This window comes from Thunnus maccoyii, chromosome 16 (assembly GCF_910596095.1).
Source record: "Thunnus maccoyii chromosome 16, fThuMac1.1, whole genome shotgun sequence".
Taxonomy (NCBI): domain Eukaryota; kingdom Metazoa; phylum Chordata; class Actinopteri; order Scombriformes; family Scombridae; genus Thunnus; species Thunnus maccoyii.
The window spans coordinates 4,680,787-4,704,098 of NC_056548.1; the positions used below are offsets into that span (position 1 = coordinate 4,680,787).

Below are 23,312 nucleotides of genomic sequence, written 5' to 3' on the forward strand. Positions count from 1 at the left end.
AGTGGGATAGTTAGAACAAAATGTGTAGAAACTGGCATAAAGTACAGTAAGGTGAGAGGAGGGAAGATGTCCCTATTAAAGGACAGTTCACAGTTTCACAGTGAAAGAGGTTTTCCTCGCTGTAATCATTCCTCCTGTTCATACTGACTATTAAAAGATCCCCTTCAAATGTGCTTTCAATGTAAGTGATGGGGGGCCAAAATCCACAGTGTGTCCACACAAGCACAAAAAAGGTTTGAAACTTACTGACGTGAAATCCAGATCATAACTCTGTCATCACCGGCTTCAGACACAGTTTTGCATATAATATTATTTCTTTATTGTGTATAACTTTGCAAACATGTTGAGTTAAAGCCTACATCAGAGTCAGAATACAAACAGGAGCAGTAATCAAATAAAAACTCCAGAGGTCATTACAAGCTATTTACACTGCCAGTTCAATATTCCCACTTTATACAGTGATATTGAAAGAGAACATATTGTTGATATATTTTTACTGTAGCAAATTAGATTCTAAGCAAAATATTAATAAAAAATATAGTTGCAGTAGTACACTTTAGCATTTAATTTCAGCTTTGCATTGCTATTGTTCCTTTACATTTTAGCTACATTAACAAGAATATCTTGGTGATACATGTACATATGCACTTTTCCTGCCACATAATACACTATTGTATTGTAGGTGTTCTCTACTGTTATCTTTACAGTGAAATTATTGTAAACATTTTGGAATGTCAGTAACATTGATCATTTTTTGCAACAGTCTTGTTCAAATTTTACAGTCAAATGCACTGGTGATTATCATCTTATAAAGTAAGAGCACAAGTAACTCGGTATTTTAAGACTGTACATTAAAAACTATGAAACGACAAAGATTTTGATAAGCAAAAGACATGGCTTACTTAGCAGGGATATTTGGTGAAGCCCTGTCATAATTCGCAGTTAGGGCACTTAGTTATGCAGCTTATTAACAACTTTATCACATTTTCAGTGTGAATTATATTAATCTCTTTCTTTATAGGTCAACAACATGTAACCAGAGATTGAAGTTAACACCTAAAGACTGACGAATTCTGTGACTGGTAAGTTAAACCTGCTAACAGTCTTTTTCAGTCGCCAATCTGTTTTCTATCTCACCTTTCTGTTGCATGACTATGACCAGTGAAATTCAGAACCCGCCAGTCATTGATGCTAGGCAACCAGGAACGTTATCTTTAGATGTAGTTTACATCAAGTTATTTCACTTCTTAGCGCCATCAAAAAACCTCATTTTCTCAGAGTGCACAGAGTCTTTTAGTCGTTGAATGGATGTTGCTGTCTCATCTGAGATGGGCTCAGCAGAGTCAAATATATGTGTAGTTTGTTTAGTTTTAACAATTGTTTCTTTGCTTTCACTCGATGTTTCCCTAACTAAGAGTTTCTCGAAGACTGTTCTCCTGCCACTTTGTGTGTTTTCAACAGTCCACGATGCAGCTTCTTTAGCCTCTGATTGCAGGGGAAGGCCTCCAGCCGATTGGACTTGGACAGCGGTTAGAATCTTGGCCTGCTGTGTTTCTGGGGTCGCTTGTATGTTTGATGTAATGACGTGAATTTTTCCAGATTCCAGTCTGAGCGTGTCCTCTGATGAAGATGAAAGTCCAGATGACAGAATGGTGATTTTCTCAGGCAAGTTGGGCTCAACTGATATCAGCTCAGTCCTAGTGGTGGAAGTAATAATGTTACTATGCATCTCTCCAAGCCCTGTTTTAAAGTTAGGATCTGAATATTTGACAGTTACCTTGGTTGGGGAAGATAAGGACAGGCCAACATGCTCACTTGTCATTGTAGAGCTAATATCAGCAAAGGCATCTGATGACTGGACAGAACAGGTGGGACTTATTTCCTCATCCACTGTTTCCCCTACTGGGCTCTTTTCATCCTTGTGCTCGTCTTTTTCGGAAACCTTTGCAGGTTCTGATGGAGAGGACAGTCCAAATTTGGGGAATTTAAACCAGCCTGTCCTCTCAGAACTTTTGGTAGTATCTTGCTTGGTATTTGTTTCCGTTCCCTTTGCCTCTTGCTTTTTGAGTTCAGCTGTTTCATGAACTTCCTTTGAGGTGTCAAGATTTTCCTCCTCTTTGTCCGTTTTTGGCACATCAAATTCAACATCAATATTCTTGAGGATCTCACCAAATGATGTCAAAGTCATTTTTGGTGATTTACTCTCTTCTTTGGGTTCAACCTCCATCTCTAGCTGATTATCTTTACATTCTGTGTCAATAGAGACATGTTCATCTTCAGTTTTGGGTCTTGAAAAATTCAGCTTTGGCATTTTAAATAATGATAGTTTGAATTTACTTGGAGAGCCAAGACCCACACTGTCAGTCTCAGCCTTTGGTGTTTCAGAATCTGATACTGCTACTTTGGAGACATCCGTTTTAATATCAACACTTGGACCTTTGATATTGACAGTAACATCCTCCTTAATTTTAGCTCCATCTGTTTCAGTTACTTTGTCCACATCAGGTGCTTCTGTGGTGACATCTTGGGAAGCACCTCCAAATTTCGGCATTTTCAGTGTTGGCATTTTAAATTTCATTGGTGACCCTCCAACATCTTTTGACTTAGCTTCAATCTCTGAAGATTTAATTTCCACATTAGCTGACAATTCTTTGACTTCAGCTTCTGGGAGTTTGACCTCTGCTTTAACTTCTGGCAGTGTAACATCTACGTCTTTCTGTGGTGCATTTGAATCAACTTCAGGTCCTTTTGCTTTTGGTAGTGCTATGCCAAATTTTGGCAACTTAAACTTGCTTCCTTGTCCATCATGTTCAGCTTCAAGCTCAGGATCTTTGATTTCCATTTCAGGTTGTTTTACTTTCACTTCTCCCTCTGGAAGAGAAACATCAACATGTGGAAGGTCAGCACTGACTTCGGGTTCTTTAACACTGGACTTTGAAAAAGAAAATCTCGGCAGGGAAAATCTAGGTTTTTTCAAGTTTGCATCAACTTCTTCAGCAGGTGGCTCTTCCATCGAAATAGCCATCGAAGGTCCTTTAATTTCAACATCTGGTACACAGACCTCTGCTTTCAACTCTGGTGATGTAACATCAACTTTGGGTGTTTCAAGGTTGACATCAACATCAGGAGCTTTACCTCCTGTCCTTGAAAACGAAAATCTTGGAAATGCCCAGTTTGGTCGTTTCGACATAGCCTCATCCTCAACTGATGCATCAGGTACTTCAGATTGTTTGACTTCGACATCTGGCAGTTTGACCTTAGCTTTAGCCTCTGGTACTGGGACATCAACGTCTTTTTTTGATAGACTTAAATCAACTTCAGGCTCTTTTACTTTTGGCATTGAGATGCCAAACTTCGGCATTTTAAACATGCTCCCTGATCCCTCTTTAGGTACCTCCAGCTTTGCTTCGTCAATTTTAATGTCTTTGTTTACATCAGGTGTTTCCACACTGACCTTTGGAGTAGCAGCTCCAAATTTGGGTAACGTGAATGTTGGCATTTTAAGTTTTGATGGAGATCCTTCAACATTACCTGTTTGAGCTTCAGTTTCAGGAGCTTTAATTTCCGTTTTAGCAGACGGTTGTTTCTTTTTCACATCTGGAAGTTGAACCTTAGTTCCTGGGAGTGTGACATCTACATCTTTCTTTGATGAGCTTAAATCAGTTTCAGGCTCTTTTACTTTTGGCATTGAGATGCCAAACTTCGGCATTTTAAACATGCTCCCTGATCCCTCTTTAGGTACCTCCGGTTTTGCTTCGTCAATTTTAATGTCTTTGTTTACATCAGGTGTTTCCACACTGACCTTTGGAGTAGCAGCTCCAAATTTGGGTAATGTGAATGTTGGCATTTTAAGTTTTGATGGGGATCCTTCAACATTACCTGTTTGAGCTTCAGTTTCAGGAGCTTTAATTTCCGTTTTAGCTGACGGTTGTTTCTTTTTCACATCTGGAAGTTGAACCTTAGCTCCTGGGAGTGTGACATCTACATCTTTCTTTGATAAGCTTAAATCAGTTTCAGGTCCTTTTCCTTTTGGCATTGAGATGCCAAACTTCGGCATTTTAAACATGCTCCCTGATCCCTCTTTAGGTACCTCCGACTTTGCTTCATCAATTTTAATGTCTTTGTTTACATCAGGTGTTTCCACACTGACCTTTGGAGTAGCAGCTCCAAATTTGGGTAATGTGAATGTTGGCATTTTAAGTTTTGATGGGGATCCTTCAACATTACCTGTTTGAGCTTCAGTTTCAGGAGCTTTAATTTCCGTTTTAGCTGACGGTTGTTTCTTTTTCACATCTGGAAGTTGAACCTTAGCTCCTGGGAGTGTGACATCTACATCTTTCTTTGATAAGCTTAAATCAGTTTCAGGTCCTTTTCCTTTTGGCATTGAGATGCCAAACTTCGGCATTTTAAACATGCTGCCTGATCCCTCTTTAGGTACCTCCGGCTTTGCTTCGTCAATTTTAATGTCTTTGTTTACATCAGGTGTTTCCACACTGACCTTTGGAGTAGCAGCTCCAAATTTGGGTAATGTGAATGTTGGCATTTTAAGTTTTGATGGGGATCCTTCAACATCACCTGTTTGAGCTTCAGTTTCAGGAGCTGATTCTGGGAGTGTGACGTCTCCATCTTTCTTAGATAAACTTAAATTAATTTCAGGCCCTTTTACTTTTGGCATTGAGATGCCAAACTTTGGCATTTTAAACTTGCTTTCCTGTCCATCTACTTCTGCATCACCTTTTGGTGGCTTAAGCTCCACTTCAGGTTGTTTGGCCTCCACATTTTCTTCTGGAAGAGAAACACCAACTTCTGGGAGACTGACATCGACCTCAGGCTGTTTTGTACTTTGCTTTGAAAATGAAAATAATGAAAATCTTGACTTTTTCAATTTGGCATCAGGGTCCATAGCAGGTGCCCCCTCTATTGAAATATCTGAGGATTGTTTGATGTCAATATCTGGAAGATGTACATCTGTTTTGGTTTCTGGTAATGTAACGTCAACTTTTGGGACATCAAGATTGACTTCAGCTTCAAGGGGCTTAACACTTGTCTTTGAAAATGAAAATCTTGGTAATGTCCAGCTTGGCTTTCTCAACTTGGCATCACTCTCTATTATTGGTTCCTGTGATACTGAAATTGAGCCTGTGGGCTCTTTGATTTCAACATCAGGGATTTTGACTTCAGCTTTTGCTTCTGGCAATGTTAAATCTGCTCCATCCACTTTAATGTCTTTGTCCACATCAGGTACTTCTACACTGACCTGTGAAGTAGCACCTCCAAATTTGGGTAATTTTAATGTTGGCATTTTGAATTTTGATCCTTCAGTGTTACTGGTCTGAATGTCAATTCCAGGAGCTTCAATTTCCACTTTGGCAGAAGGTTCTTTTACTCCAACATCAGGAAGTTGAACTTCAGATTTGGCTTCTGGTAGCGTTACATCTACATCTTTCTTTGATAAGCTTAAATCAATGTCAGGCCCTTTGACTTGAGGAATAGAGAAACCAAGACTTGGAAGTTTAAACTTGCTTCCCTTTCCCTCATGTTCAGTTCCTGTAAGTTTCACATCTATTGATGGGCCATCAGTGTCAATACTGGGTGCTGCAATGTTAACTGCAAGAACGTCTCCAGGAATTTTAATGCCCGCTCCATCAATTTTAATGTCTTTGTCCATGTCGGGTACTTCTATGGTGGCACTTGGAGTACCAGCTACATCAGGTGCATCAGGTACTGAAACGGCAGCTTCAGGTTCATTGACTTCAACATCTGGCAGCTTGAACTCAGCTTTAGCCTCTGGTAATGGGACATCTATGTCTTTCTTTGATAAACTTAAATCAATTTCAGGCATTTTTACTTTAGGCATTGAGATGTCAAACTTTGGCATTTTAAACTTGCTCCCTGATCCTTCAAGATCACTTCCTTTAGCTTTCACATCTACAGATAGGCCTTCAGTGTCAATGCTGGGTGCTGTAACATCCACCATAGCTCCCTCTTTAGGTACCTCTAGCTTTGCTCCATCAATTTTAATGTCTTTGTTTACATCTGGTACTTCCACACTGACCTTTGGAGTAGCAGCTTCAAATTTGGGTAATTTGAATGTTGGCATTTTAAGTTCTGATGAGAGTCCTTCAACATTACCTGTTTGAGCTTCAGTTTCTGGAGCTTCAATTTCTATTTTGGCAGGCTGTTGTGTCATTTTGACATCTGGAAGTTGAACTGCAGCCTCTGGGAGTGTAATATCTACATCTTTCTTTGATAAGCTTAAGTTAATTTCAGGCCCTTTTACTTTTGGCATTGAGATGCCAAACCTTGGCATTTTAAACTTGCTTTCTTGTCCATCCAATTCTGCATCACCTTCTGGTGGCTTAAGCTCCACTTCAGGTTGTTTGACCTCCACATTTCCTTCTGGAAGAGAAACATCAACTTCTGGGAGACTGACATCGACCTCAGGCTGTTTTGTGCTTTGCTTTGAAAATGAAAATTTGGGTAATGAAAATCTTGACTTTTTCAATTTGGCATCAGGGATTTTGACTTCAGCTTTTGCTTCTGGCAATGTTAAATCTGCTCCATCCACTTTAATGTCTTTGTCCACATCAGGTACTTCTACACTGACCTGTGGAGTAGCAGCTCCAAGTGTAGGTAATTTTAATGTTGGCATTTTGAATTTTGATGGTGATCCCTCAGTGTTACTGGTCTGAATGTCAATTCCAGGAGCTTCAATTTCCACTTTGGCAGAAGGTTCTTTTACTTCAACATCAGGGAGTTGAACTTCAGCTTTGGCTTCTGGTAGTGTTACATCTACATCTTTCTTTGATAAGCTTAAATCAACGTCAGGCCCTTTGACTTGAGGCATAGAGAAACCGAGACTTGGCAGTTTGAACTTGCCTCCCTTTCCCTCATGTTCAGTTCCTGTAAGTTTCACATCTATTGATGGGCCTTCAGCGTCAATGCTGGGTGCTGCAATGTTAACTGCAAGAATGTCTTCAGGAATTTTAATGCCCGCTCCATCAATTTTAATGTCTTTGTCCATGTCGGGTACTACTACAGTGGCACTTGGAGTACCAGCTACATCAGGTGCATCAGGTACTGAAATGGCAGCTTCAGGTTCATGGACTTCAACATCTGGCAGTTTGACCTCAGCTTTAGCCTCTGGTAATGGGACATCTATGTCTTTCTTTGATAAACTTAAATCAATTTCAGGCATTTTTACTTTAGGCATTGAGATGTCAAACTTTGGCATTTTAAACTTGCTCCCTGATCCTTCAAGATCACTTCCTTTAGCTTTCACATCTACAGATAGGCTTTCAGTGTCAATGCTGGGTGCTATAACATTCAACGTAGCTCCCTCTTTAGGTACCTCTAGCTTTGCTCCATCAATTTTAATGTCTTTGTTTACATCAGGTACTTCCACACTGACCTTTGGAGTAGCAGCTCCAAATTCGGGTAATGTGAATGTTGGCATTTTAAGTTCTGATGAGAGTCCTTCAACGTTACCTGATTGAGCTTCAGTTTCAGGAGCCTTAATTTCCATTTTAGCAGACAGTTGTTTCATTTCAACATCTGGAAGTTGAACTTCAGCTTCTGGGAGTGTGACGTCTCCATCTTTCTTAGATAAACTTAAATTAATTTCAGGCCCTTTTACTTTTGGCACTGAGATGCCAAACTTTGGCATTTTAAATTTGCTTTCCTGTCCATCTACTTCTGCATCACCTTTTGGTGGCTTAAGCTCCATTTCAGGTTGTTTGACCTCCACATTTCCTTCAGGAAGAGAAACGTCAACTTCTGGGAGACTGACATCGACCTCAGGCTGTTTTGTACTTTGCTTTGAAAATGAAAATTTGGGTAATGAAAATCTTGACTTTTTCAATTTGGCATCAGGGATTTTGACTTCAGCTTTTGCTTCTGGCAATGTTAAATCTGCTCCATCCACTTTAATGTCTTTGTCCACATCAGGTACTTCTACACTGACCTGTGGAGTAGCAGCTCCAAGTGTAGGTAATTTTAATGTTGGCATTTTGAATTTTGATGGTGATCCGTCAGTGTTACTGGTCTGAATGTCAATTCCAGGAGCTTCAATTTCCACTTTGGCAGAAGGTTCTTTTACTTCAACATCAGGGAGTTGAACTTCAGCTTTGGCTTCTGGTAGTGTTACATCTACATCTTTCTTTGATAAGCTTAAATCAATGTCAGGCCCTTTGACTTGAGGAATAGAGAAACCGAGACTTGGCAGTTTAAACTTGCTTCCCTTTCCCTCATGTTCAGTTTCTGTAAGTTTCACATCTATTGATGGGCCATCAGTGTCAATGCTGGGTGCTGCAATGTTAACTGCAAGAACGTCTTCAGGAATTTTAATGCCCGCTCCATCAATTTTAACATCAGGTGCATCAGGTACTGAAACGGCAGCTTCAGGTTCATTGACTTCAACATCTGGCAGCTTGAACTCAGCTTTAGCCTCTGGTAATGGGACATCTATGTCTTTCTTTGATAAGCTTAAATCAATTTCAGGCATTTTTACTTTAGGCATTGAGATGTCAAACTTTGGCATTTTAAACTTGCTCCCTGATCCCTCAAGTTCACTTCCTTTAGCTTTCACATCTACAGATAGGCCTTCAGTGTCAATGCTGGGTGCTGTAACATCCACTGTAGCTCCCTCTTTAGGTACCTCAAGCTTTGCTCCATCAATTTTAATGTCTTTGTTTACATCAGGTACTTCCACACTGACCTTTGGAGTAGCAGCTCCAAATTTGGGTAATTTGAATGTTGGCATCTTAAATTTTGATGGTGATTCTTCTGTATGTTTTGTTGCAACTTTGATTTCAGGAGCTTTAATTTCCACTTCAGCAGAAGGTTCTTTCACTTCAACTTCAGGGTGTTTGACTTCAACTTTGGCTTCTGGTAATGTCACATCTACATCTTTCTTTGATAAACTTAAATCACTTTCAGGCCCTGTTACCTTTGGCATTGAGATTCCAAACTTTGGCATTTTAAACTTGCTTCCTTGCTTGTCTATTTCTGCTTCACATTCTGGTGGTTTCATATCCACTTCCCCTCCTTTTAGTTCAACCTTTCCCTCTGGAATTGCAGCATTCACACCCTGAGCACTGACATCAACTTCCACGGCCTTAACACTTGGTTTTGAAAAAGAAAATCCCGACAGTGAAAACCTTGGCTTTTTCTGTTTTGCATCTACTTCAACACTTGGCTGTTGCTCCATCATAACACTGCCTTTGACGTCAACCTCTGGCAAATTGATCCCTGCTTTAACTTCTGGTACATCAATATCTTTCTGTGGCACAGATACATCCATGTCAGCTCCATCAATTTTAATTTCTTTGGCCGTATCAGGTACCTCAACATTTGGCGTGGCAGCTCCAAATTTAGGAAATTTGAATGATGGCAATTTAAATTTTGATGATGGTGCTTCAACATTACTTGTCTGAACATCAATTGCAGGTGCTTTAATTTCCACTTTGGCAGAAGGTTCTTTTACTTCAACATCAGGGAGTTGAACTTCAGCTTTGGTTTCTGGTAGTGACACATCTACATCTTTCTTTGCAAAGCTCAAATCAATTTCAGGCCCTTTTACTTTTGGCATTGTGATTCCAAGCTTTGGCATTTTAAACTTGCTTCCATGCCTATCAACATCTGCTTCACACTCTGACGATTTCATATCCACAGCAATTTTAGGAGCTTCCGGGAGTTCAACTCCAGCTTTAACATCTGGTAGTGTGATATCTTTATCTTTCTTTGATAAACTTAAATCAATTTCAGGTGCTTTTACCTTTGGCATTGACATTCCAATCTTTGGCATTTTGAACTTACTTCCTTGTCCTTCAAGTTCAACTTCAGTATGCAAAGGTTTAATTTTCAACTCAGGTTTTTCAACTTCTACCTTTGCCTCAGGAATCAAAACCTTTGCTTTTCCAAGACTTACATCAATTTTAGGGGCATCTGGGAGTTTGCCCTCAGCTTTCATCTCTGGCAGTGTGACAATTACGTCTGTCTTTGATAAGCTTAAATCAAATTCAGGCGCCTTTATTTTTCGCATTTTTAACTTTTCTCCTTGTCCATCAAGTTCACCTTCAGTCTGCAGTTCCTGCATTTCCAATTCAGGTTTTGTGACCTCCATCTTAGCCTCTGGAATTGAAACATCTACTTTTGAAACATCTAGTTCTGGAATTTTGATGTCAGCTTTAGCCTCTGGTAATGTGACTTCTACGTCTTTCTTCGACAAACTTAAATCAATTTTTGGTCCTTTCACCTTTGGCATGGAGAAACCGAGATGTGGCATTTTAAACTTGCTTTCTTTTCCATCCTGTTCAGTTACTGTAGTCTTCATATCTATTGAAGGGCTTTCAATGTCAATGCTGGGTGTGGCAATGTGAGAACCCTCCCCTGGAATATTAATGTCAGCTCCATCGATTTTGGCATCTTTGTCAATATCAGGTACTTCTGCAGAGACGCTTGGAGTACCTACACCAAATTTTGGTAGTTTGAATGTCGGCATCTTAAATTTTGATGGAGATCCATCTGTACTTTTGGCCGAAATTTTTTTCTCTGGAGATTTAATGTCCACTTTAGCAGAGTGTTCTTTTACTTCAACGTCAGGGAGTTTGACTTCAGCTTTGGCTTCTGGTAGTGTGACATCTGCATCTTTCTTTGATAAGCCAAAGTGAATTTCAGGTCCTTTTATGTTTGGCATTGCCATTCCCAACTTTGGCATTTTAAACTTGCTTCCTTTTCCCTCCTGTTCAGTACCTGTAGATTTCATATCTATTGATGGCCCTTCAATGTCAATGCTGGGTGTAGCAATGTGAACCGCTGGCCCCTGTTCTGGAATATTAATGTCAGCTCCATCGATTTTGACATCTTTGTCAATATCAGGTACTTCTGCAGAGATGTTTGTGATTGTAGGTATCTTAAGTTTTGATGGTGATCCTTCAACATCCTGTTGGTGAACTTCAATCTCTGAAGCTTTAACCTTGACTTTAAATCCATGTTCTGTATGTTCAACATCAGGAAGTTTGACTTCGGATTCAGCTTCAGGCAATGTGACATCTACATCTCTCTTTGATAAGCTTAAATCAATTTCAGGACCCTTTACTTTTGGTAATGATATTCCAAATTTTGGCATTTTGAACTTGCTTCCTTTTCCATCAAGTTCAGCTGCTGTTGTTTTCACATCAAGAGATGGACTTTCAATATCAATGTTAGGTACTGTAATGTCAACTTTGCCACCATCTTTAGGTGTTTTTAGCTGTGTTTCAGGAATTTGAATGTCTTTGTTTTTATCAGATATTTCAACGCTGACATTTGGAGTAGCAGGTCCAAATTTGGGTAGTTTGAAAGAAGGCATTTTAAATTTTGATGGTGATCCTTCTGTAGCCTTCCCTGCACCTTTCATTTCAACTTTAGCAGAGGGTTCTTTTAGTTCAACATCAGGAAGATTGACTTCAGCTTTGGCTTCTGGTAGTGTTACATCTACGTCCTTCTTTGATATGCTTAAATCAATTTCAGGCCCTTTGACTTTTGGCATTGTGATTCCCAACTTTGGCATTTTGAACTTGCTTCCTTGTCCATCAAGTTCACCTTCAATCTTCAGAGGTTTGATTTCCAACAGAGATTTTTCAACCTCTATCTTTTGCTCAGGAATAGAAACATCTATGTTCCCCTGAGTAACATCAGTCTTGGGGGCTTCAGGGAATTTGACCTCAGCTGTAGCCTCTGGGACATGTACGTCCTTCTTTGATAAGCTTAAATCAAATTCAGGCCCCTTTATTTTTGGCATTTTGATACCTAACTTTGGCATTTTGAACTTGCCTCCTTGTACATCAGGTTCACCTTCAATCTCCAGAGATTTGATTTCCAACTGAGGTTTTTCAACCTCCATCTTTTGCTCAGGAATAGACATATCTATGTTTCCCTGAGTAACATCAATCTCGGGGGCTTCAGGGAATTTGACCTCAGCTGTAGCCTCTGGGACATGTACATCCTTCTTTGATAAGCTTAAATCAAAATCAGGCCCCTTTATTTTTGGCATTTTGATACCAAACTTTGGCATTTTGAACTTGCTTCCTTGTCCATCAAGATCACCTTCAGACTTCAGAGGTTGGATTTCCAATTCAGGTTTTTTGACACCCAGCTTTTGCTTTGGAATGGAAACATCTACACTTCCAAGAGTAATTTCAGTGTCAGGGGCTTCAGGGAATTTGACCTCAGCTGTAGCCTCTGGGACATCTACATCTTTCTTTGACAAGCTTAAATCAAATTCAGGACCTTTAATTTTGGGCATTTTGATACCAAACTTTGGCATTTTGAACTTGCTTCCTTGTCCATCAAGCTCACCCTCAGACTTCAGAGGTTGGATTTCCAATTCAGGTTTTTTTACTTCCAGCTTTTGCTCTGGAATGGAAACATCTACGTTTCCAAGAGTAACGTTAACATCAGGGGCTTCTGGGAATTCGACCTCACATTTAGCCTCTGGTAGTGTAACATCTATGTCTTTCTTTGATAAGCTTAAATCAAATTCAGGCCTTTTTATTTTTGGCATTTTGATTCCCAACTTTGGCATTTTGAACTTGCTTCCTTGTCCATCAAGATCACCTTCAGACTGCAGAGGTTTGATTTCCAGTTCAGGTTTTTTGACTTCCAACTTTTGCTCTGGAATGGAAACATCTACACTTCCAACCGTGACATCAAACTCTGGGGCTTCTGGGAGTCTTACATCTACATCCGTCTTTGATAGGCTTAAATCCATTTTAGGTCCTTTCACCTTTGGCTTGGAGATACCAAGACTTGGCATTTTAAACTTGCTACCCTTTCCTTCTCTTTCAAGTGTCTTCATCTCTGCCCTATCAATGTGTATATCCTTAGTTGCATCAGGTACATTTACACTGATGTCCGGAATAACAGTTCCAAATGTGGGCAGTTTGATTGTGTGCTCCTCAGCTTCAAAATCTTTGACTTCACCTTTGATCTCTGGAAAGGAGACATCAGCCTTTGCCTGTGCAGCATCGATTTTAACACCAAAACTCATAAGCTTAATGCCACCATCTTTCTTGGCTGATGAACCACCTACTGAATCAATGTATTCAGTGTTGTCACTGGGAGCTTTCAGTTCACCTCCAACTGTCATTGCAGATGTTTCGATTTCAGGTATTTTGGTATCAGACATGACTCCTACAATCTTTCCTTCTTGGAGGAATGTAGTCCTTTCTCCTTTTACTTTATCATATTTTTGCTCAGAGATAGTTTGTTTTGGCAAATCAATTCCAATGTTAGGAATTCTTATGTCTGGTTTTGCAATCCCGAAGCTAGGCATTACTATCTTTGCCTTCTTTGATTTCTTATCTGATTCTTTTGAGCTGAGAGCAGCTGTGAGTTGATATTCTGATTTGATGCCCTCTGTACCTTCTGTTTTCTCAATTTCTTGTGTCTGATGAATGGCTCCTTTGAAATCTACCTTCGTCTCACTTAAAAGTTCTTCTGAAGTTAAATCAGCAGGTTTGATCTTTGGTAGTTTGACTGGAGTCTTGGGGATTTCTGGAGAGGCAGTTACATCAAATTTAGTGAAGTGTGCCTCATGTTTTGTTTTGGTATCTACAGCTTTTGTTGGTGTTTTCACTGATATTCTTTGTGCATTTGCATCTATCACAGTAATTTCTTCAGGAATTGGCACTCCAGTCGGGTCAACCTTAGGCAACTTAAATCCAGGCAATTTTGAAACTGCCTCTTTCACGCTGTCGACATCAATTGACAGTTGTACAGTTTCAGGTTGAATTTCTTCATGGGGTCCCATAGAAACAGCTTTAGGCACTTTAATTCCTTTGGCTGTGGTCCTTTTAGACACATCCTCCATACCTGGAATCTCAATGTCTTCACGTTTGGGAAGTTCTGCTCTGGAAAGGCTGCTTTTTGACAGTTTGTAATAAGGGTCTTCTTTCACATCTTTACCCTCAGTTGTAAATTGCTCGATATTTGTTGTGCATTCTTCAACATTTACGCTAATTTGTTGTATAGTTTCCTCAGTGGCAATGTCACTCAAGCCTATTTTAGGCAGTTTGAATGTTGGACCTGTCTTTGTTTCTTTTTTTTGTTTAATGCCCTTGCCTTTCTTCGTTTTTTCTTCACCTTTCTGTTGAGATTTTTTTATAAGTGCAATATCAGATATATCAAGTTCGACCTCTGGTACACTTATTTTCATCGGTGTTGTCACTGATTTGGCTGGACTCTCACTGCTGATTATTTGGGTATTGGTATCAAGCGCTAGTTGATCCCCCTGTAGTTCTGTCTGTGACTCAATAACTGGGATGACATCAGATTTTTCAGTTTCGGGTGGATCTGTTTTTTCAATACTTGCTCCCAGCGTTTTCAGCCTTTTAGGTGATTTCACTTTTGCATCTTTCTTGTGCTTATCCTTCCCCAAAAGTTTCATTTTTAATTCAGACTTTTCTTTCTTTTTTTTCTTTCCATCAGGGGACTTGATACCAGATTCTTGATCTGCCAGAGCCACAGTAAGATCTGTTGTTTTCAAAGTGCCGTCTACAGTGATGAGTTCCGCTTTGTGTTGAACAGTTTGAGGTTCAGTCAGTTTTTGTTGATTTTGTTCAAGTCTTAAGTCTGAGTCTTCCACTACTGTCAAAACATCTGTCGCATAGGCATTAGGTGTTTCTCCAGGGGGGCTTTCAAGGCGGCCAGGTGAAAGCATGTCTGATGCTTCCTGTGTCTGGTGAATGTCAGCGCCACTGACCTGCCCAGGTGTTGGTGCATCTGTGTCCTGTTCTTCAGAAGAACTTACACGGCTTTTCTTCGTTAGACCAGACAGCTTTAGCTTATGCTTCTTCTTGCCTTTGACGGCATCCTGAGATTTTATAGGTGACTCTGTGTAACTTGTGGAGGGGCTCAGCTCCAGCTTTCTCTGCTCATCAGCTTCTGAGGAACTGTGAGACCTTGTAAAACGTGACTTCCGTCCTTTGCCAAAGGAGGGAAACTTAGGCCATGAAATGCGAGTATCATTACGCTTCTTAGTTTTTGCTTGCTCCTTCATCTCTGGAGAATAGAGCTCTTCCTCCTGTTGAGCAACAGAAATATGAACGTCAGTTTTAACCTTAAAAACTACACATCACAAAGAATGTAAGGAGACAGCTTGAGAGTAGTTACAGGGATGACGTCAGATTCGACGGCTGGTTCAGTCTCTGTGATGTCTGGATTGCGTTTCAAGCAGAGCTTCACTTTGTAAGCCTGAGCATGCTCCATAATCTGAATGGCATCTTCATATGACACGTTGTCAAAGTACACAGTGGCGCTCAGAATCTGATCACCTGCGTAAAAAAAAGAGTGGAATATATCAGAAGCACTGTGATGAGAAAGCTTTCAATCTATGGAAGTGTTTTGACTGTGTTAAAAGCCACTTGCTCATGAAGTTTCTTTTTAAAGATGATTGTTATGGGAATTTGAAATGGAAAATATACAACAAAATACAGTAGAAGCCGTTGATTTTTCAGTTAACTTAGTTAAATTTAAATATTTAGTTTTTGCTGTCATTGAAAAAAAGTCACTGTAATTGTTATTTCCAACTGCTGGCTTACCTTGTTTCAGTTTCAGACTTTTCGATGCAGGCGACTCTGGTACCACCTCCTTAATGAAGATTCCCTCTTTACCTCCTCCACCATAAATGAGACCCTCTGCACATCCATCTTTGGCTGTTTTCACTATCACGCCTGACTCAGGGCTGGGAACTTCCTGCTAAAACATCAAAAATAGAAAGGATAATCATTTTATCTTCAGCTGTGCTATTATCTGCTGCAGCACAGCCTGAAGGGATTCACAGCTACAGTACAGAGAGGAAGAGGTGGGAACGTCTCACCTTCAGTTTACTCATCTTTGGAGTCGAATGCTTGTCAAACATGGACCCAAACCCAGACTTTTTTGTTTTCTTCCCTCTTTTGTGGTGTGGGTCATGCTCCGCTTCACACTTAAAGAAGAATAGAAACAAATCTTTCAATTCTGAGTAAATATAGTACTGAAAAAAAAAAGATTACTGTTGCAGTCAGAGCTTCAGTCGTATTAAAACTGAAAGGCAACAGAGATAATTCATCACTATCATCAGGCTTTGGAAGCACGGAGTACATACTCTATATACTGTACATACATTATATTCATACATGGGAGTAACCGAGCCTGAGACATTATTGCGATAAGCAACAGCAAACAAAACAGAAAGCCCATTTCCAGCACACACTGAGGCAAATCGTTGACAAATTGTAACCCCAACATACTAATTTGTGTTTGTGTAGTTTATTTGTGTTGAGTCAGTATACATATTTTATTACCGTTATTGTTAAAGATAACATTGTGTTTAACAGCCAAAACCCAAAGTATATCTACATATCTCAGTCCAAAATGAATTATATTAAATCAAGCCATCCATAGTGAGAGTGTCAAGAGGAAAATAACAAATGGATGAAGAATTATAATTTAATCACCCCCTAATTTGAGGGAACAAATTACTAAATTGAGCAATTTATCAATTTTGGCAACACTTAGCAGACTTTGTACAACAACAAGCTGTAAGCAGGATTGTTTTCTTGGAGGTTTTCACAACCCTGAAGACAGAAAAAGAGCCAACAGAAGGTTTCGGACAGAAAATAAGAATTTGAGAGTGGCACCTAAAAACAGCCATACAGTTGACTTAATTACAGATATCTGTCATTACCAGCATGTTATGTTCAATGTCAGCTTATCCAAAATTGTAATTACGTTCACAATTCATGACTTATTGTTGACATGACCTGTTTGGGATACAAATAAAATAAGTAAAATAAGGCTTGATTTACAACTGTTACAACTATAAATATATCCACATTTTCTGTGGTTTTAGATTTTACTTGGCTAATTAACTAATGTCATCAAGAGACGAGTGTTCAATATTTGTTATGTTATCACTGGACGTTGGTATGGATAAATGGGGTTTCACTCAACATGGAGAATCAAATTATTTCCATTGAAGATGAAACGCTTTTGGTCTTTGGGTGGCTGATTCATCTTTATCTATTGAGGCTGCTGATAGCTGATAAGTTTTAGGTCTAAGATTACAGTCTTTATAAAAGGCACAAAAGTCCTCAATGTGAATCAAGAAATTACAATTATGATGTTTGCATTGTAATTTTATTTTTCTGAATTGCTAGATTAAAAGGTTTGTAGTTGAACTTCTGAACAGAGAGTGAGCTCCTAAAAGCAATACACATTTCTGAAACAGTTAAGTAAATTAGAGACCAATTTTAACAAAAACAACATTAAAACACTCTCATGATCTTAATTGCTCCCAATGAGCATGATCTATAAGAGGGTAATTACTGAGTCATCTGATAAAACCAACCAAACATCATGTTATAATTACATAACATAATTACGTTAAAGTGGGATTGACTTATACAAAACTAATCCCTCTCAATCATCACTTAAGACCCACTAGAAGTGTTTGGCAATGTCTGTATCTGCAGACAGTGGCAGTGGGTGTGAAGCCCCCAACCAATAACAGTGTGCAAGGTGTGAGGACGGGTCTCTATAAAAACGTAGCGACCGCTTCGTAGCGTGAACTTCTGGTGTCATTGAGCCGGGGAAGAAGGGCCGACTTTGAATGTTATGTTTACAAACTGCAACCGACAAATCCTGCTCATTCTGCCTTTAAGGATACAAGGTGGAAATTCTAGTATCTTTTATATAAGAACGATAATGATGTTTTTCTATGAATGTGTAACACTGGAGGATAGAATTTGTTTATGGGATCTTCATGTGGCTCCGTGTGAGCATAAATAAGCCAGAAACACAAGCTTGCTTCACTTGGTCACAAGAAAATGTCTCTAACTTCATTTATTTACAGCCTGAACAAAACAGACTGTTGAATCACTCACTGTGTTCAGATGCATTTAACTAACCAGGTTACGGTCTGCCCTCTAGTAACCTAATTTTTCAAGTAAAGGAAACACAGTTTCCTCTATTGAGTTTTTGAGAAACACAGTGTACACAACTTGATTCCTACTGGACAAACCTGCCTTATTTTATCATGTACATATTTTCTTTAGGTTATTGTTGGTTGTTTGTTCTCTAATTTACCGTCTTAACCTGGTTTGTTGTGTTTGTGTACCATAGTTATGTGTTGCTCTTTACCTCCTTGTCACTGTCGGTGTATTTCTCAGTTTCAGGAAACTCTTCGACGGGGGACGATCCTTGAGGGCGTGGTCTCTCTCCCTCTGTGAACTGAGATGGCTCGTCACATATCTACATGGACAGAAGGTCAGTCAATAAGCACACTGTCACATGGTCTATTCCCAAAACTGGTATTTTCTCAAAGTGATATTACAGTATTTGAGTCAGTGTCAGTTTTCCTTAATGTTGCACCTCTTGTTCTTCAGCCACCTGAAAAACTATTTCTCAGTGTTAACATTCTTGTAGCTGCACCTCCAGCATGAACAAGAAAGGTCTGAAGAAAGCTGGATAACAGAATGTATAATGACGACACTTTGCTGAGCCAAAAGCTGCATTGACTTGTTGTTTAGCTGTTTGCCAGTTTTTCAATGTCACATTAGTTGTTTGTTTCCAGGAACGGTAATGATGTCCTGTCTATCAGACCAACACTTTGGTCCAGAGTAAAATATTTTATCAATTATTAAATATATTGCCATGAAATTCGGTACAGACATAAGTGGTTCCCAGAGGATTAGTCCTAATGACTCACTTTTCATCTAGTGCCACCAACAGTTCGTGACAGAAACCTCTTAAACTAATGACTGAATTTTAGCCTCAGCTGCACTTGCGGATTAATGCTAAAATAGCACGCTACGATGCAATAGTTCTGGTTTTTGATGCCTACAATTTAGGAGGAGTTTTTGTGGAGATCTTTATCTGACACAACCAATCAAATACTTAATTCAAACCAATAGATTCCAAAAGATAAGATGTACATTAATCGATATGTGGGAGATTAGGTTGGCAGCAAATGTTACGGAAAAGGGAAATAAAACCTAAACCTTAAGCTGCCAGCATCATCAACACATGTAGACTTGAAAACTGGTTATAAAGTTAAGTATAACTCATGGTAAGTAGGACTCAATGGTTTAAAATAATTACCAAAAAAGTTGACAGTTTTAACATACTGTTTTTCTTTTAACTGAGGAAACATCTTCTGACATTCAATTAATGATAAAGAAACAAACTGAAACATATCAAATGAACATTGACTCACTGAATCGTCCTCTTTACTCGGCTCTTGTCCTCTCAGCCTTTGCCCAGCTCCTGTTCACAAAAAACACACAAAAAAACACACACACACACACACACACACAACATCAGCACCAATTCATCATTGATATGACATCTGTTCATAGTAAATAGTTTAGTAAATATTTGAGCTTCCTTCCACCAGGCTCTGCACGCTCTGCAAATAACCTACAAATTACATACTTACAAATACAGTACGTGGTGACGCATCACTAAAGGAAAATTGCATTAGGTAATTTTAGCAGGAGCAGTCACAGACAACTGAACAGAGTATTCAACGAGACGTCAACGTCATTTTTGTAAATTATGTTAAAAAGTGCACTCTGAAAGGTTATCCAACACAGACTGACATTATTTCAGCCTTTCAATGAAGGAATGCAACACAAGGAAATGCACAAAAATAGCGCAGTAAGCTGAAGCTTCTACCCAGCCTGTTGTTTTGAGGCTCAGAGAGATACCGGAGCCGATGATGAGACTATTTAGAGTCCTTCCTGGCAATAATTCCCCCAGGAACCCGCTGCCTCCGTCGTCCGTTAAGTGATCCACTGTATTGATCTACTGATTAGCCTCTGCAGCCCTTCAGGGCTTCCAAAAAGGGAAAGTCTGACTCCAGATGAATCAGGTTAGTCAGTGTTATCATTACCAGCTGTGATACCTAACCTCTGATTTGATTTGTGTCCGCTACAGATTAGATTAACACTTTATTCAGGACATTTTAATGCGAGGTCTATTATGAGTTGTACTTGTTAGTGGTGTGTTATGTTGTTTTGGATAAAAAATTACAGATAAAGTACGTAAGATAAGGCTTGAGTCACGGAGAACCAACTATAATCAACATCTCCATATTTTCTGTGGTTTTAAATTCTCATTGGCTAATAAATTAATATCATCAAGAGACCACTGATCAGTATTTGTTATGTTGTCACTGGACAATTAGCATGAATAAATGCGGTTTCACTCAACATTGAGAATCAAATTATTTGCATTGCAGATAAAATGTTTGTCGGCTTTGGGCAGCTGATTAATCTTCATTAATTAATCTTTTATTGACGGATAGTTGTTTCTGGAATGCCAGATGAACTGAGCTTCTATAAGCAGTGCCCATTTCTGAAACAATTAAGTAAATTAGACTAATTTTTAATAAAAACAACATCAAAATGTTTATAAAAACTCTCATGCAGCTTAGTTAAAATGTTGGGTATCCAAGTCTAGCAAAAATACATATGCCTGGGTTGTATTTAGCATTATAACTAGAGCCAAACAAGCCAACAGCTGTATCACAAATGGTTAAAACATAAAAAACTGTCTGTGAAGGAATTCAAAAACAACCTTTTTCTTCTGGCCTTTGAAGCTGGCAAGTAATTGATACAAACAAGATAATTTTGGAGGAAATATTCATTTAAAACCTGTAAAAAGTGTTGCATATTGAAATGGAAATTGTGTAACATTCGTGCAATTTGCACAGTACTTAACATGTTTACTGTAGCACCATATACATAGTTTCTTAACTAACCACCACCCCACCCTCTGCATATGTCATGTGAAGAGCTCTGACTGTCTCACAACTAAGACAAGACTAATGGTAAACAAACCTCTTACTGTATCAGGGTGTGTCCGTGTCTCAAGGTTGATGTCAATATATGATCAAATAACATTATAGCTCTGCTTTTTTTTTTTTTTTTTCCATTGCTGATTATGAAACATAACCTGCACTGTCATCATAGAGAAAACTTCCTCAGACATCAGCTTTAGAAATAACATCAGTGAACATTTATCTGACAGAAAAGGACATTCACAAAGAACTCACCACAGTCTAGACATGTTGTGAAACATAATAATCAAAAGCTGCCTCCACCATGAACTCAAATGTTGAATGAATCCTTGTCCTCTTAAATTCATGGCATGACTAACAAAACACCATCTCACCTACCTGCTGTTTAACTCCTGGAAATAAACCGATGTGTTAATAACTCTGTTGTTCAAGCTGCCATTAAACACTCCTGATGTGAGTGAAACTGCCAAAGTGGCTAAAGTGATTTGTTCAGCCTCAGATGGACAAAGGAGGCGGGACACATTGCAGTCATACCTTGCCTTGAACTTGTGTCACTCCCAAAATTGAATTAAGTGATTTCTTAAAGTCCACATGCTGACTTTGCTTCAGAGACTTAACTCTTTCAACCACATGTTCCTCAATATAACTTTAACACTACATTAATCTCTTATCAGTCAACACCACGCCCCCTTAATTTTGGTTATGGGACAGATTATTTTCTAATATATTGATGGGAACTTGCCATTAAATCTACCTCAACCTCCAAACCCCTCATTTTTCAGTTTATTAAAAGACTGATAGGCTGCACCATTAAAGCAGAAAAGTAATCGAGTGCCTGTAGTTTGATTAATTTCGTTTACTTAAAGCAGCTATAATTAATAATTTTATAATAACAACATATGTCATCATCTTTATCAGCTTTATGGAGCTTTATAGTGAGTTTCAGCTCATTGTTTAGCTGTCCGGCTGCAGCTTTACTGTTCTGGTTCACTCTCAGCACTTTCAGAGCGTTGTTTTGGGCCGCAGCAGGCAGCTGTTTTTAGAGAAAAAGCTCTAAAAAGCCACTATACACTACCTGCTCTGCACCAAATGGCAAACAGACACAATTAGCTGTAAACTAGCTGGTGATCACAGTGAACATAATGAGCAGTTAGCAGCTGAAGAAACACAACTCTGAATGAATGATAATGTTGCTCCGTAACTGCTGATGATGTGGAAATAAGCAGCTGTTGTTGCTAAAAGGTTCAACATATCAACTTAAAAGGTGATGAAATGTCTGCGTTGTGTTTACAACTTGTGTCCAAAAAATCAGTTAATGCAGATTGAACAAAGAAAAATGTTGTACTTTTAACTGTGTAATTGAGTATAACGTAAGGTCAAGAGTTATTTAATGCAAGAAAATTTGGTGGAAAAATTGAGTATTTTCACACTAGCAACCAATTACTAAACCGATGCAAAAACTATAATAAAAACCCCTTGATTAGTAGAGCCTCCGCAGTTAAAATATGTCCCTTAAAAGGCTCATGATATTGACACTATGACATTTTTTTAATCTACAATTCACCTAATGGATAAACTAAAGATTTAAGGTACAAAATGATGTGTTTTGGCTGGTATTTCAAGTTTTATCTTCCCATCTGGACGTATCATTTTACAGCCTGGTGTCACGAAAGGTTGCAAAATATGCTAAATGCAAAATGTTCTTCTTGAAATCCAGAAAACGAGGGAGAGATAATAAATGTTTCAACCGTAACAGATGTAGTTTGACACTGAAACAGAGCGTCAGTCATCCGGGGTTCAACTCATGAAAGTTTATTTTACTGAGGAGTGAAGTGGAGTGTCTATGGATCAGGAAGATAAACTGAACAGAATTAGATGAATTCATTAAATTAACCAGAGTGCCTGGATCCCTCAAGGCTGAAAACCGCCATGTGCCAGGTCTCAAGTACACTGCAGTAGTGAATCAAGGCGTCAGTGTTTACAGTAAGCTTTGTGGAGGATTCAGGCCCTGTTTGTCGATGACTGGATGATGTATTCCTCATATTATTCACCACTTAATTCAGACGGATGTCCAGTATTCCTGCCCCAACAACTGGCATGCAGAAACTCCTTCCTCAAATATTTGTCATGTGGGCGCCACAGAGGCCTTGATAACAACTCTCACTGCTGCCCAAAATTGTCAAAACAAAATCACTTTACAGGGAAAACTACTTGTCTGACTCATCGTAGATTAGATATACATATAAAATATTAATAAAGCTGCTGCCTGATGCTCTAATTTGACTTGGAAGACAATATTCTGCAGATATATAAGCACCAGTAGAAGATGCTTAACTCTTAAGCGGTGCAGATCCTGCATGATTCATATTTGGGTGCAACTGCAGCTCCGGATTTGGGTGTGGCTCATCCCTCAGTGCTTCTACTAATGTAAAGATGTAAAGATGAATGAGACTGTTGTGACTGCTTTCAAACATTCATCTGTACAAAC

General features: G+C 39.0%; 2 protein-coding genes across 2 annotated transcripts; both read right to left on the reverse strand.

Annotated features, from left to right (window-relative positions):
• Positions 1-1,094: 1,094 nt before the first annotated feature.
• On the reverse strand, positions 1,095-15,040 carry LOC121881051 (neuroblast differentiation-associated protein AHNAK). The gene has a single exon (XM_042388698.1). It carries the CDS (start codon positions 15,038-15,040, stop codon positions 1,241-1,243), a length of 13,800 nt encoding a protein of 4,599 aa, XP_042244632.1. The 3' UTR covers positions 1,095-1,240.
• Positions 14,473-15,874, reverse strand: LOC121881052 (periaxin-like). Its single transcript, XM_042388699.1, has 3 exons — positions 15,860-15,874; positions 15,582-15,738; positions 14,473-15,314 (listed from the first exon to the last, which is right to left on the reverse strand). The coding sequence occupies exons 1-3, from the start codon at positions 15,872-15,874 to the stop codon at positions 15,109-15,111; spliced, it is 378 nt and encodes a 125-aa protein (XP_042244633.1). The 3' UTR covers positions 14,473-15,108.
• Between the last annotated feature and the right edge of the window lie 7,438 nt (positions 15,875-23,312).

What these genes read in the sequence shown, in the direction of transcription:
- LOC121881052 (XM_042388699.1), bottom strand. An exon ending in AAGTCTGAAACTGAAACAAG is followed by an intron (nt 15,315 to 15,581) that starts GTAAGCCAGCAG and finishes TTTTTTACGCAG; the next exon opens with GTGATCAGATTCTGAGCGCC.
- LOC121881051 (XM_042388698.1), bottom strand. Translation starts at nt 15,040, where the DNA reads ATGAAGGAGCAAGCAAAAACTAAGAAGCGTAATGATACTCGCATTTCA.